Below are 16,188 nucleotides of genomic sequence, written 5' to 3' on the forward strand. Positions count from 1 at the left end.
TACAGGGCAGGTGGTAAATTCACAGTGGAGGGATTAGCAGCATTGTAAAGAGAGAGCTAATGGATCTCTAAGGACACCTAGTGGTCACGCCGACGCCACAAATGCATAAAGCAAACGCATCAACTCTGAAGCTGAGGTTGATGGGAAGGAAAATTGGAAAAATGTTTTTGCTTTTGCTGACGTTCATTTGGAGTTGAGAACAAAGGCCATATCTTCAGAGCATCAAAACCAGGTCTCAACCTGTAAATCTTTTCTAAATAAAGAATATGTGTTATGAGAAAGTGTAAAGCAATAATTTGTCTTTATAAGACATTGCACAGACATATAACATCATAATATTCATGCATAGATGCACACTATCTAAACCTTTTCAAATGAAGGTTTTTATCATACATTTGCCAGTATCTAGGTCCCAGAATCTAACCGTTTCATATCACATAATATCGCCTATATCCTCCACATTTAAGGCTTAGACTGGGTTTTTAGTTAACTACAGCACTACTAGGCTAAACTGACATGAAAACAGGGAGGATTACATTCTCATGTTCAGTTGAAATAATATCATAAATATCGAGTGGAGTAGGTTCATTTCCAGCTACAACAGACCACACGAGATTTGCCTATTAGAGGCGAAAACTACGGTGAGCTTTCTGAAAAGAGGCTAACATGATGAAATCCATTTGGACCTTATTCAAGATTACATCTTTATCTGAGTGACTGCAGATTATTGTCCACAGAGAGGTGTGCTAAAGCTGGATTATCCACTTGTTGGGGATGCATTTGACCTGATGGACGCAGCATGCCAGCCTCACACGCCCTTACATCTGTGGGTGTTTTTGGGGCCTAGGATGGGATGGTAGAAATGACACCAAAACCTTTCATCCTCAGATTACCATGGTTAGTGATCCACATATGTGGATAGAAAATAAAATCAGTCATTATAAATGCATTTGAAAGGGATGCACTTCATGCCCCTAATTTTCTTTAAACTAAAGCCAGTTTCATTTTGAACTAGTAGCAGAGATTTATTTACATGTCATTTGCATTTTTTTTTTTATTTGGAAAGTTTTTGTTGCTGTGTTCAAAGCATTTCAAATACCCTATGATATTTTCCCTCATTGAATAAGTAAAGATAAGGTGCCATAAAGACATACTTTAATGTCCTGCATGCCACAGTGCTTTCGTATATCTCATAAACCACAAATATGGCTGTCGCAGGTGGCCACTTCCGGCTCATGTCCAGATTGACACGTATCAGTGAATACTGACCCACCTCCTCTGGCTGCTACATGGGTGGAGGTTTACCACCATTTGGGAATCTGGAACACAAGGAGAGAGTCAGAGTGTTTTCTATATCTTTTGAACAGATCACTCACATTTTGAAGAAAATTTACAATGAGTCACCTGCTGTCTTGCTCCTGGCTGTGATACGTGATGATGACTCTGTTCCCGTCAGATAGGAGGCCCGTGGTCGGCAGGTTGTTTCCTGTTCTTCTGAGGTGTCTGAGGGTAATGTCAGTTTGGCCGCTCCGAGAAACATTAGTGTTCTTGTGCTTCTTGTCTGATATTGGATAAAATAAACCCAAGAGTGTCGGTTAGAAACCAAGAGGGTTAGGGTTAGTGGTCACCCTAACTCATATCAGTTATCTGTTATATATTAATAGTAAATCAGAGAACAGAGTTAAAAAACAATAAATACAAATTGTGAAGTTTAGTGCAATGTGAAATTTGATTACTTGACTCACGCTTGTATATGTAATGAGATTGGGCTTCATCCATGTTACTTGACAGCATATCGTGCCCATGCATAAACGTTTGCAGTCCTGCACTTAAATTCACTGCTCTTAAAGGGGCATTTCGAGGCATGAGGGGCAGCAGTCCAGGGAGGTTTATTTCAGTGGCAGGAAGAGAAGCTCCAGAGCACTGGGAGCAGGGCTGCCAGGGAAATATGAGGTAGTGAGCTTATGAAAGATACATGAAAAAAATACTACAGGTCAAAGTACAGTGAAAAACAAAATTAAGCATTCACATATGTGCAAAAATTATGTGCAAAAATAATCTCTAAAAAGACTCCAGGGTAAACTCAGTGTCTTCGACCTCACTAACATAATGCATCCTAATTATAACTTTCTTTTTTCTCCACTTTTCTATCGCTACACTGTGTGTTCACTCCACAAACACACTTGGCAGAGAATTGGTGATTACATTGCTTGTTGTTCCATATATGTAAGCATCTTACAGGGGCATAGTAATTACTGCTCATCAATAATGATGCTCAAATTCAAACAAAAGCAGCCACAGGCATAGATTGAGAGTGACAACTGAAAGGCAGTTATGAGATTCAATAAGGGGAGCTCTGTGTTTGTGTTTTTAATGAGAAAACCCTTGATCTCTGCTCTGTCATTCCACATCGACGATTAACAAACAGAGGGGGTCATGTTGACCTGGCTAATAGGGGGTAAATCCACTGGTGCGTTATCGGCCGGGCACATTTCATCTAATCAGCAGGATGATGCCAGCAGGCTTAGGCTGCTTTTAATTCAGAGCTGCAGGAATTACTGCCTTGGTCTCTCATTACATGAACATCAGATCAGTCAGACTGAAAGAGTTTGATCCAGGCTTTTACCCTTTTTGGTGGCTGCTATTTGGTGGTTGTCATTTTGTTTCTTTCAGTGGTACTACTGTACATCTTACACGATAAGATACATTATGTGCTTTCATTGAAGCAAGGTCTTTGTTCACTTGTAACTCAGCAATGATTGAAATGCAAGAGGGGAAGTGCAGAAGCCCAGTGTGGACATGACAGATGGTTTTCCTGTCAACTAACCTTACAGTAACAGTGGAAGTGTATTATATGCGACACCATCTCCATTGGGGCAGTGCTGGCCTGAACGTTAGAGAAACAAGTATTTGACCAGAAAGTTGTCAGTTCAATCCCCTGACAGGCAGCATTAACTCAGGGTGCCCTTCCCTCATCAACAATGTGTTAAGAGAAAAGCCCTTAACCCTTACTGCTCCAGTGGAGCTTCTCTGTGGCCGGCAGCATCGGGTCTTTCTGTGAAAGAACTCGTGCCTCTGGGTGAAAATACCCTGAATGAATAAAGGTTAAAACAATGATACTTGCTGTATCTCTATATCACATCCCTCTCAACGAGCAGGAAATGAGAGGGCTGTATTTATTTATAACTTTGTTGACCTAAAAATAGTCAATTTAAGTGTATTACAAGTGAAAATAAAAAGCTTATAATGTAACAAAAAATAGTAGTGACATGACTGATGGTGGCTTCAACCCTGTGTAGGTGTAGATAAGTTGTGCTCTTACTGATGGATCACCACTGAGGAGCTCAGCCCTGGTTCTTTCCTCCAAAGTGACCATCACTCCATCCAGGACCTGCAACCGGGACAGACGGAGCACCACTGCTGGTCTGTGGAGAGAATTGCGGGCTACCTAGCAAAAACAATAAAGGCACCTTTGATAAAACTACAGGTAATAAATCACACTAACTATACTAGCATTCAACGGTTTTAATGTTGCAGCCTGAATGAAGCCTGTCTGTGACATCTGGGATTAATACGATGCTATGTGGGTCCCAGCGTAGTCATCGTGTCCTAAGCAGCTATGCTTGTGAACCAGATGACAGTAGCAGATAGTTCCCTGCCCAGCTGCGGACACCCTCTGGCCGGCGTACAAATCCAGCCTTTCCAGTTACAGGACTGTATGTTCCTGCAGGACACTGCTGTAATGATTGAGTTATGAGTGTGTGCCAATGGATGCCCAGTGGAGAGGGGTTTGGCGAGGGAACATGGGTGAAGTAGCGATCTCATGCGGTCAACAGCAGGAGGTATTGTCTCCAGGGTGGCTGTTGGCCTCTACCCCCTGGCAGGATTAAACCCCCCCTTGAGGAGAGATGGGGGTTGGGCCCCAGCAGTAAAGAGGCTACCACAGCTGAGCAGGGCCCTATGGAAGATGCAGAGCTGCACGCTCTGCTCAGGCCTGATCCATGGGCTCCAGATGGGGGATGTCAGTGGGCCAACAGCACCCTGCCATTTGGTCAACGGATTTGTCTCTGATGCCGGCCAGTTTGAGGCGCAGCAGACGGCCCATCATGTAATCGCTTAATTTGGGACCACAGAGTTCCTCTGGGTTTGTGTTTTGGATTGTGGGAGTGAGAAAGTGAGTCTGTGAGCACGCTTCTGATAATTTGTTGGCGAGTAAAGGAGTTAAAAATGCCTTGAGACTGATGACTAGTGGACCCACATCACTGTGCAAGCTCACTGTAGCAAAATAACCACAGACACTAATCGTTACCAGATCATTACATCTAATTGTGTTTAATGTAAAAAAACAAAACAAATCTGATGTTACTCACAGGATTGCCAACAACTGAGAGCTCTGTCAGCGAAGGAAGAACTTCTAGTTTATCAAGCTCTGAGATGTCCTGAAACAAGTAGAGAAACAAAGATTAATTTAAGTTTAATTTCACTCCCTGTCCCTGCATTTAACTCTTCTTTCCCACTGAAAACACACTGTATGCATCCCGCCTGACCCTTTCATAACTTTGGTGTTGGGGGGAGGGAAACAGCTGATGAGAGAGATTACATGTGTGAGCTCTCAATAATCTCATGAGAGAGTTTGGCCACACAGCAGGGCGTGGGGGGTGTTTACTCTCATTCCCAGGTTTATGCTCAGATTTGGCTTCGATTCAAAGACACCCCCACTGTGAGCACTGTTGTGCTGGGGTGATTGCTGCATTTTATGTCTTAATAAAACATTAAGTAAGCAAAGGGAAGAAGGAACAGGCAACAAAAGTGCAAATCACTCGCCCCGGGTGAGAAGGAGATGCAGACTGAGAAGCTGATTACACGTTGTCCTGATTGTTCCTCTCTTCCTTCATCCTCACGGCTCTGACCTTCAATCAAACTTGATTCTCTTTAATGCTACCCCTCGCATGCCACGGTGGGGTGGTAATGACTCATGATTACTATACTTCATGTCTTACTTTGCAAACGCAGGGAAAAGTAATACTGCTGCATGCTGAATGAAATACATTCTTCAACATCTGACACATTTTGCATAAGAACTAATCAGTAAAAGTTGGTAGTTAAATCAGAAACTGTGCAAAATCTGACTGTGACCTTGGAGGTTACCTCAGGAGATCACAGTGGCGTGAGTCTTTCAGGCACTTTAATTGGAAATTTGAATATCCAGCTTTATTGTGAACCTAAATATAAGCAGTAAAAACATTCTACATGCAGGGAGGAAACTGCTGCTAGAGGAGGATACCTGCAGCTTGTTCATGCCAAGAAAGAGCTTGCGGAGCTCAGTCATAGGACTGAGATGGTTGAGCTCCCGGATCCGGTTCTCCGCTAGGTGCAGTTCTAGTAGCACCTTCTGAGCAGCGAAAGAGTACTCAGACAGGGCTTTGATCCGGTTCCTGTCTAACGCGAGCTCTCTGAGCTGGTGAAGCCCCTCCAGTCCTTCCACCTGGCTGATGTCATTACCTGATGAGAGGGCAAGCCTTATCAAAACAATGGAGAGATGCATCAAACAATATGTATTTCTAACAAAGGGTGTGTAGATTGCACACCCTAGACAATATAAAAGGCAGCATCTTAACACTATATAAACATTTGTCTGGTATTCTTGGTGTCCTTAGTTTAGAAAGCCCTGAAGTTACAGAGACAGCTTCTAAAGGTTTCTCAGGAAAGGTCAACAAATCACACTAACAAAGCAAAACTCAATCAGAAACCATCAAAAGCTGGTGAAAAGAAAGTCAGTCGTTCTTTTCTTCCAGTCTCATCAGCCAGCTGGCCTTAGGTCTATGGGGGACTTTGCTCTCAGTGTTTGCCTTTTCACAGGCTCTGTGCACTGCACTTTTAGCGGGCTTTGTGAGGGAGGGTTGGTACGTCAACCATACATACCTTGAAGGAAGAGGGCTTTAAGATTGGTGAGCCTGCTGAGCTGCAGATTGGCCATATTTGAGATGCCATTGTGACTCAAATGCAGCACCTCCAGGCTGCCCATCAGCGGCTCCAGGCTGCCAGTGGGCCCCGTTTCCCTTAAACACAGCCACAGAATGACAGTTTGCAACCTCTGTGGTTAAATGAACATCTTCCTCTGCCTCCCGCTGCCTCATTTAACTAGGCCTACCTCCCAGGTGCAGAGCACATAAAGGCAATCACAGTCAGGGCAAACAAAAGCGTGCCTGTCACAGCACTACAGTCAATATACTGGGTTCTACAAGAGCAAGAATGACTGGGAAATTGTATGACATCATACGACCTACTGGCAATCCACAGGCTTAAAAATCCAACCAGTATCTAAATATTCAGGTTATTTTAGCAACACATAAAAATATAGAAATTTATAGAATACATCTTGACAGATTTCAAATCAAACTACAATAAAATAAAAATGTGTAAACAACTTTACTTTCTTGCACTTACTGTATGCTTATAGGCAACAACTGTAAGAGAAATATTATAAAGAGAGTTCTTACATTGGGTGGTCAGCGCTGCCCCCTAATGGTTATAGTCAGATGTTGTTCACACTTCACATTGGGCAGCAGAGGAACATCATAACATGTTGAAATACACTATTACTGATGAGCTGTGTTACCTGCTGCCTTTGGATGAGCTGTGTTGACCGTAACCACTGGAGTGAACTTTACTGTAGAGGATTTGTCTGTTTGTCAGATGAGCCTGAGTCTTCTGTCTGGGCAGGATGGACTCGATGTGGTTATAGTTCAGACACAAAGCCTGGAAGAGGACAAAGAGGACACTGAAATGAATAATTTGTCCACACCTTAGTTGTATTAAGAGCCAGATTTTTGGGTTTGTATTTTCTGTACTTTGATGTTAGGCAGGTAAATGAGGCCAGAGAACGACGTGAGGTTGTTGTGGTCCAAGTTGACACTACGCAGGCTACTGAACAGGTCTGATGGAGACAGATCAACCATCCTGTGGGGAAATAACACTTCATATTACACCTTTTTTTAATGCCTGTTTTTTCAGCATAGTCAATTGCGCTCATTTTAGAAGCATGCTATGTTAATGTGTAAGTCTTTACCTAATGGAGCAGGACTGCAAGGTCAGGTAGGTGATGTCTGTGTAGTTAGAGTGGCCCAGCTTCTCAGCCACCATGTCAGGGGTTAGTCTCCCTCCAAACATATCCTTTGCATTTTCACACTCTGTCACTTCCTAGAGAAAACAATAGACATTCAAAAGTACTGGAGATAATTATGTTAACACCATTAACACAACATCTGAGAGGGTGTTTTTGACACATACGACTGCGATCCCATCCAGTGCTTTCAGGGAGGGCAGGTGGAACACCACGTATATCCGATAGTTTTCCAGTCTCTCCACTAAAGGATTCGCATAAAGATCCAGAATGATGAGGTTTGTCAATGCCTGAAAAGAAGGTATATGGGCTAAGACAAAAACCTGACACCATCGATACTTATTTCCCTATCAGGTCATAGGGTGTACTGTGAATGTTTTTGTTTATTAGACTCTTGCCTTTAGGTAGTAAATGTCTCGTGATGTAGAAATCTCGTTGTTGCCGATGTAGAGTTCGAGAAGAGAGCGAAGCCTCTGGATGCCATGCAGGGAACTGATGCGGTTGTTCTCCACGGACAGAAAGGACAGATTGGGGAGGTGATCTAGGACCACAGCATCCAGACTAGAGAGCTGATTCCCATCTAAGCTCAATTTATTCAGGCAGCGCAGGTTTGACAGGCCTGAAAAAACAGGTTGGAGAGACAGAAAAATACTGACGGCTACTGTGCAGCTGGTCTGGGTATAACATGTGACAACAAATCAATACATTTCTATGTTTGATTCGGTTTGGTTTTATCCTGTCATAAAATATGTAACATAGACTATCATACTGGTTGATTTTTTTTGTCTGTGACTGACCACTGAGTGTGCTGATGCTGTTGTTGTTCAGGGAAAGTTCTTCCAGCTTCAGGCAGCTGTCCAGTCCCTCCACCTTAGAGATGTCATTGTCATTGAAGGAGGCCCAGCGCAGGTTCACTAGCTTATTCAGATTGTTCAGCTTGGAAATCCTCTGGCTGTCAAGGTTCAGGGCTGTGATCTGGTCAACAATGTTAGCACCAAGCAACTCATGAGAAAAGAATGATTTAAGAATGTATTGAGATTTAAAGGTTGGGTTGGAGATCTTATTCTGGATATTTTTTTTTTTACTAATCTGACAGAAATCCTCTTAACACCCGATTGCAACTGAGTAAATAAAGACTTTTTCACAAAAATGAAAAAAAAAAATCAGCCTGGGGAATGAACAAGCCTTAAAAAACTCCATCCAGTCACGTACAATGTTACATTGTAGTGAATTGGATCGTGATGTGTCAATCAAGCTACCGTCTCTCTCCCTCTCTCCCTCCTCTCGCATGCACGATCAGACTCTTCACTGACGTCCGCGGAAAAGCCACACTCCAGTCTGGTGGGTATCAATATAGTGTCTTCACCCATGTCCACAGAAAGGAGAAGGTGTGGCTTCATACAGAAGTCTGAGGAAATGGCCTGGGACTTTTGACTTGTGTATTTTCAAAATGTGGCCTGATAGAAGCGATTTTCCAGGATCTCCAACCCTACCTTTAAATTAGAATTGCCATAGTTATAAACATCACACCACATGCTGAAGCTCACCTTTGCAGTCCAGTCTGGCTCAAGCTCCTGACTGAGTCCCCAGGGTGCCGGGTTGAGATGACACAGGAGCTGGGCTGTTGACAGCAGGCTGAGACTGCGGGGACGATCACTGTCGGTACGTGACTGAGCTAGAACAGATGCCTGTGAACAGAGTGTCAACAGGTATGATTGAATTACAGCACATTCTGAAATATGGATGTTTGCACTCTGAAACCCTTACTGAAGCATGTAACCACTTTTTTTTTTTTACTTTACTTAAAATTGCAAGTAAAAGTACATCACATTAATATCTGTAACCTGGTTAATTTTGGACCCAGCAGCCATGTGAACAGCATCAGCAGCCTCCTCCTCTGTTACCATCACACCGTCCAAGTGTGTGAGTGTTGTTAGACGTCCTAGTATGGTCACTCTGAATGCCTCCGGCTGGAAAGACAGCAGGAAGAATGGAATTAATATCTTTATTTCTTTAGCTTCAGCGTGTCAGCGTTTTTGGATTTAGATTTAATTCTATAGCTGATCACAGACGTTGTTCCAGGGGTTGTGTTGAGTGTCGAGCCTGAGAAGGGTAGGTGTGTGTTTTCTGAGCACGGCTGTATCTTCTCTGGCTTTGGTCAACTTGTTCCAGCTCACATCAAGTTCTTTGAGTTGTCCCAAACCCCTCAGTCCCTCTAGGGTCACTAGGTGGTTATAGCTCGCATCCAGAAACTCGAGGTTGGGCTGTGACAAGACAGTCTGTGTTATTTGAGTTAAAGAGGCAAGTTGCTATTAAAAGCTCAATAACACCACTTTCTCTCATCACTCCTACCATGTGAGAAATGTCATCAAGGCGTGTGAACTCATTGAAGCTGATGGTAAGACGCCGCAGAGCCGTTAGGTGGGAAATCTCCTTGATCTTGCTCAGACTGTTACCATGAAGGTTCAATACCTGGAGTTTCAGATCATTGAAGAGTTTATTATTTCAACATATGAAATGGATTCAAAATGACAAGCCAAGATACTCACAGTGATCTGACTCAGGACGTTGGCTCTGGCCACATTAAGCAGAATTTTGTCATCCAAGCTCAACAATTTGGGCAGCGCTTTCAGCACAGGCTCCATGTTGAGGACTTCCTGGTCCACAATGACAGCGTTTGAGGGATCCTCATGTTCCTCTGTGCTACGTCCTGGTGATGCAGGTTGTTCTTGGTTCTGATAACAACACATTTATAGATTTTGAATAGATGAACTTCAGCTGGATAGGTTGCAAAGAATTCTGAAACAAGTATGCAACCAACAAAGAGACAGGAAAACATAATGATCTGTCTTACCATTTCTTAGACTTAATTATAAGCCTTGCAACTTCATATTGATCAGTATGACTAAGCATTTATTTTATGATTCAGATTTTTTGCTTGAATTAAAAGTCAAAGTGAACTGCTGCAGTCTTTAAGATAGTCTTCTTTATCTAAACTGGAAGACTTAGGGGATCTTAACAAAGGCTTTTATCAAACAGCAACAAAACCAATGAATCAATTACCCCGGTTAAGTATTCAAAATATATGATGTACTCAGGCAAGACTAGTTCATGGTCAAACACAAACCACTGTCTTCGTCTGGGGTTGCACTCTGGACCAGTGTTTGTTTTGGAGGAGCGAGGTCTCTCTACAAGGAAATCACACAGAGGTGTTATGACATTGTACAGCTACTGACTGAAATGTCATTCTTTTTTTCATATCTTTTTTATTAGTCACGTACCTTCACTCGTTGCAGTTCTGCACTTGGTGTCCACATTGCGATATACAGAGCAGACTCCATGATGGCTGCTTCTCTTCACTGGGTCTCCCTCTCTGATGTGTGTGCTGTGACCCACGAACACTTTGGAAACAATAACGTGACCTACAGGTAAGAAAAAAACAAACAAAAAAAAAACTAGGATTTCAGCTTTTTTATGAAAAAATCGGAGTGGTGGGAGTAATATAATATATAATAAAGGATATAATACTGTGAGTAAAACTAACCCACCGTGCCTGAAAGGTACTGTATCCATGGAATCACACTGGCCAGCCTGGCGCAGTCTGTGCTCCAGTCTGGGCAGTTCAGTCACACACAGGCTGTTGGATAAAGGTATGGCCCCGACTCTCCCCCAAGCCTTATTCAGAGTAAAAGTCAGCATGACTTGAAGTTCAAATAAAGTGAAAACATAATAAGAATTTACTGAATTCTTGTGACTCTGTAGTTACTGTAGTTATTCTGTAAACAAGAGCCACCATGGTGCTGTGATTACGATTTAATAAAACTTTTAACAAAACTGTTCTGTCCCTCTGTTATTCATTATGTTTTGTTTTGTTCTTTTTGATTTGTAGGAATTCCTTTATTCACATGCTGGAGATTGTAGAGTAAACTAACTCAAAAAATATTTTTTTTCTCCTAACACACAGGGGACATATTCTGAGTGTTGTGTTGGTGGATTCTTAGAATTAGCAATTACAGCAGCGTGCACACCTTATATTGTTCTGCTGTTTTGAAGCCCTCCTCCAGGATGCCCAAAATTTCTTCCCTCTCACTGTTTTTTTCAGGGTCGGCTGCATAGAACAAGTGCTCCAGCCGACGTCTGTAATTCCTGCTTGAAAAATTCATGTAAGATTTCAACTTAGACCTGATGTTCCTGTTACAAAGGAAAATATAAACCTTAAGGTTATTGTTAAGGTTATGATTAGTTTTCACTTTTCATTACATTCCAGTTTTACTCACTGTGAATTGTCGTCGCTGGCCAGCAAGCTATGAAGTTTGTCCTCAAAGCGAAGCCTCAGAGCACTGTTGTAGATGCGGATAACTCTGTTGATCTTAATGCCAGTGATGCTGTACGTCCTGTAGTCTGACTGAGAGACGTGGGAATTCAGGAGGTCGCAACAGGACGTAAACCTGGTGTCCAGACAAACAGAAAAAAAAGAGTTTAGAAAAGTTTGTTTTTGATATTTCTTTTCTTTTTTTTATATAGAAAACTTAAATTACAAGTTAAGAACCAAATATTTACCAAGGGTCTGTGGAGCATCCCTCCTCCAAGCGAATATTACCAACACTTTCTAACTCCATCAACAGAAACTGGACTGTGTACTCCATCCTGCTTGTGGCTTGAGCCAAATCCTGCTCATAACCGGCTTTAATCCTGAATGTAAAAAATATTTATTCTAAATTGGAGGTAAAAATCATGACATACTTCATTCAGACATTAAAATTCAAGTTGTGTAAAGAATTGTTCAATTTTCTCCGTGTCTTATCGAACTAAACAAACTAACTCATTCAGCCTCCTCGTCCATGTCTCCAGTCGCTCCCTCAGTGCGTCCATTTTTAGGAGTATTTTGGACTCCATGCTGGGGTCATGACTGATGTCAGTGGTTGCATCATATCTGTCAGATGAACCCTCCTGCAGGTCGGTCTGTTCTCCTGCTTCCTCCTCCACCATGCAAGCAGACTTCTTACAACCAGCCAGCACCTTGGAGAGCTCACACTCCAGCTGGGAAAATGCACAAATGACTCAGCTCTCTTAACTTTGAACTTTAATGCAATCTGCAGCTGGGGGCGCCAGCATATACAGTATATATATATATCCTGTACTCATGTTACAGCTGCTAAAATGATCTCAAAACAGGTAAAGGACTGTACGTACCTTTTTGAGAGCATGACTGATTGTCCTGATAGATTCTTCAGGTAACTGCAGCAGAGTTTTCTTCCTCTCTATCAGTCCGAAGCGGGTTTCTGCCAGGTTCCTTTGAGCGGTTCGCACACGCATGTTGTAGTACATAATTTTCTTCATTACAGTGGACTAAAAAAAAGAAAAAGCAGAGTCAGATCCCACAGGCCACAAAAGTGTAGAGAGCCAACAAATGATAATAATGTTTAACACATTTGTTTAAAACCACATAATCTTAGACATAAAATGTGTTAAGCTGAATTTAATGGGTATATGATACATTAAAGATGTAAAACCTCCCATTTAACTAATTTATTAAGAAATTTTTAAATTATTAGGAAATACTAAAAAATCTAAGCAAATCATTGGCAACCAACATGTGTAATTATTAAAGCAATTTCACTGCAGTTCTCAGGTAACAGGTTAAAAGAGACTGTATCTTCTGAAGCGCCCATGAGCAACGAGGGTGAGATCAGTTAGTGTCCTGCAGGTCTCCTAAATACCTCAGCTGCTTCCTTGACTTGCTTGCTTGATACGTCATAGGTGTCGAGTCGCTGGAGGCCTGGCATGTGGTAAAGAACGTGTGTGGCGTAGTTACACAGCAGACACACCGGGTTTGGGGTTGATGTGGGGCTCTTCAGTGCAAGTGTTGTCAGATGTGGCAAGCGGGCAAGCAGGGTCAGCTCCTGTTACAACAGCAACAACAGAGCCCACACGTTAGTAAGAGAGCAAGGTTGTGCCCTCAAAGACTGTTTAATCTATTTTCTCTTTTAAAATTTTCATTTAGCTTTGTTAAAAAAAAAAAAGAAAAAAAAAAGAGAGCGAGTGAGTGAGAATGACATTTCTGATGTGTGAATTGCATCTAACTGATAAAGAAAAATTGGTGGGTAGTGTAGAAGGAACTGTCTCTGGTATTGTGGCTACACCCTATAAAGAAGTCTTAACATAATAATAATAATAATAATAATAATAATAATAATAATAATAATAATAATAATAATAATAATGCTTAAAGGTGATAGCTACAAGTTTAATTCCTTCTGGCCAGTAGGTGTAGAACTCACACTGCCTAATGCTGTTGCCACAGAGATCATTCCATACTGACGTTGCCAACGTGACCAGATGTAAATATTTACATATTTCGGACCCGCCAAAATGTATTAAACAATTATTTATATACTATTTAAAATAAAATCAGTAAAATTAATACTTTTATTCTGCACCCCCTAGACATTCTGTGGATGCATTATTTTTGAAAAATGTATCCTTTTGATGAAAAAGTTGTAGCTATGACCTTTAAATTACATCTTTCGAATTTCCTATTTATTTAATTTAATTCGCAATGCTTGCCTCACAGCAACTGAAAAGAAATGTTGCTGCGTAGAAAGGGCGCAAAGACTCTGAAGAACTGAAAACATTCCTCTTTGGTTTTTTTCTATGTAATGGACGTTCAGACATTCAGTGAATAACAATAATTAGATCCTTTAAAGACAAAAAGTTGATTGCAGGTACATGGTCTGAGGTGTGAATCCAATCAAAATTAAAGCCACTAAATGTTTTTCATTTACTGTCAGAATGACCTTGAATAAAACAATGACCCACTCTAAATGCTCTGCATGACCGTGTCATCTACAGCATGTTTAAAATGTATAACTGACTAATACAAACCTGTTCATCAAAAACATACTTTGTTAGCATTAATTTTTTTAAATGGGTGCAATCATGGGTGATTTTTGCTGGATTCATAATAACAAAAAATTAAATTATGCTCCTCAATAGCTCCTAGAAGGCCTTGTGCAGTCAACCCATTGTCGTTGTGATTGAAAATCTGAACTGGCCGAGACCTCGACATTTCACAAGAATTAGGATGTGCCCCCTTTTGAGACCAAGGATTTTAGAAATAAGATTTTACAAAGTAAGGAGGAAAATTTAACAGAGGGAGTTTCAAAAGATATTTCTGTTTTAAATCCTACCTTAAAGGAGCTGATCCTGTTCCCAGACAGATTAAGATTCTGAAGGCTGACATTAAGATCAAGGCTATGTCCTGAAAAGAAGTTAAAAATGATTTGATTTTTTTTAACAGCTCAATGAATCGCAATCAAACTTGGCACAGCAAATAGAAAGCAAATAGAAACCTACCAATCTTTTCAATTATGTTGTCAGCAAGGTTTAGTTCTTTGAGGTTTTGAAGTGTGTTCAAGCCCTTTAGAAAACAGCAATCACAAGTAACAGACAGCTGATAAAAAAAATATAATAGGAGTGTGCTACTACTGACAAAACTTGCAAACACATCTCAATCCATCACATTAACTGGTTCAAATTCTGTAAAAAAAAAAGTTGTAGTAAACCAAGGCAATAAATAAACAATAGATTCATAATTGATGGTCCAAACCTGTATATGACTTATGCAGTTATTGTTGAGCCACAGCACTTCTAGGTTCACCTGTGATTCTAAATTCTTTATTTCACATATCTGATTATCATAAAGGTAGAGTTTCTTTAGTTGAGCACAATTCTGCAGCCCAGATATTCCCTGTAATAAAAAAAAAGAAGATTTGGTCAATTATAATTATATATAAGTGATTTATGATGTGAAACTAACTTATACAGGATGCATGCATGCAAGGACTATCTTATTAAATCCCTATTAAACATTAAACTATTCCACTAAAATATATTCAATAACATAACCCCTAATGGACTGTAATGATTCTGGGCATTTAATACTATTCTTATTAGCTGTGGCAGTGTCTATTCTTTGAAATCTTACCAGCACAACAGACTTACTGTCAGCTGGCACTGGGCGACCCAGAGCTCCTGGAGCAGAGGACAGCACTCGAGGCCCTCAATGTGTCTTACGTCCTGGCCCACTATGGTGAGCTGGCAGAGCCTGGGGAAGAGAGACAGGCCGACCATGCGGGGGAAACCAGAGAAGAACATCTCAAGGGAGCTGATGTTGCTTCCCTCCAGTGCAATTTTCTCATAGGACACTCCATTGACCAAGCACTGTTGGGAATAATGTTGAACAAGAGAGAGAAGACAAAATAAATGGATGAAAGAAGGAGTAGTCAATAACGCCACTAAAAATGGATAGGCTATTAGAGACACTATTGATCCCAAAGAAGATCCAAATATCCAGTAGCGCAGACAAACATATAAAATAAGGGAAAAGAAAAGCAATAAAACACAGAAAAGTAAAGAAAATATACACGACACACATTGATTTGGGTGTCAAAGAGAGTTTCACACTCACCAGTTCTTTGACCAGCTCCTCATCACTGCGGTGCTTTTGTCTCTCACTGTGTATCATGTCTCCTCTGTCCTAAAATACACTCCAGCTAAAGTGAAACACTTTCACTGTCACTACAGGGCTCTGTAGTAGCTGCTATGTTTCTCTGATAGTCCTGGAGAAATTGTTGGAGAAGCCATGTCAGTTAGCTGAGCTAAACGCAGATAACAGTAACTGTGAGCTAAATGGCTGTAATAAATAAATAATATCTAATTTAAACCTGCATGGCTGATAAAAAATGAACGCTTTTTTTTTCCTAGGACGAAATGCAGCGGTCTCCTGCTCCAAAACAAACTCTTTCGGCCGTCTGAGTTCAGCAATGTTTGGCATCAGGTTGTATCCAGGCAGAAGAGTCTGGTTGCTAAGGAGCCATGTTGAAACTTTGTGTGTTCATACGTCAGATCGGCCACACGAGGGCGCCACACTGCAGGACAAAAACACAACAACATCATCATACATCATACAACACACACAGGCTAACAGTTTGGAAAACATGTGTGTTTATTTCTTATTTCATAGCCATGCGTTTATAATGATTTAAAAAAAACAAACACCGGAG

The 16,188-nt window shown here is 41.2% G+C and overlaps 1 protein-coding gene across 1 annotated transcript; it reads right to left on the reverse strand.

The window, feature by feature from the left end:
- Window positions 1-1,285: 1,285 nt before the first annotated feature.
- lrrc9 (leucine rich repeat containing 9) lies at window positions 1,286-15,295 on the reverse strand (the record flags this gene model as incomplete). Its single annotated transcript, XM_083998595.1, has 31 exons — window positions 15,128-15,295; window positions 14,733-14,873; window positions 14,480-14,543; window positions 14,314-14,384; window positions 12,844-13,026; window positions 12,317-12,472; window positions 11,946-12,163; window positions 11,684-11,815; window positions 11,401-11,571; window positions 11,152-11,269; window positions 10,672-10,798; window positions 10,405-10,545; window positions 10,187-10,311; window positions 9,673-9,858; window positions 9,476-9,595; window positions 9,196-9,387; window positions 8,968-9,093; window positions 8,671-8,811; window positions 7,921-8,098; window positions 7,522-7,742; window positions 7,291-7,413; window positions 7,070-7,200; window positions 6,852-6,960; window positions 6,620-6,759; window positions 5,923-6,059; window positions 5,285-5,502; window positions 4,371-4,439; window positions 3,323-3,448; window positions 1,785-1,923; window positions 1,405-1,561; window positions 1,286-1,319 (listed from the first exon to the last, which is right to left on the reverse strand). The coding sequence occupies exons 1-31, from the start codon at window positions 15,278-15,280 to the stop codon at window positions 1,286-1,288; spliced, it is 4,347 nt and encodes a 1,448-aa protein (XP_083854721.1). The 5' UTR covers window positions 15,281-15,295.
- Between the last annotated feature and the right edge of the window lie 893 nt (window positions 15,296-16,188).

Source organism: Trachurus trachurus (assembly GCF_905171665.1).
Source record: "Trachurus trachurus genome assembly, chromosome: 22".
Lineage (NCBI taxonomy): Eukaryota > Metazoa > Chordata > Actinopteri > Carangiformes > Carangidae > Trachurus > Trachurus trachurus.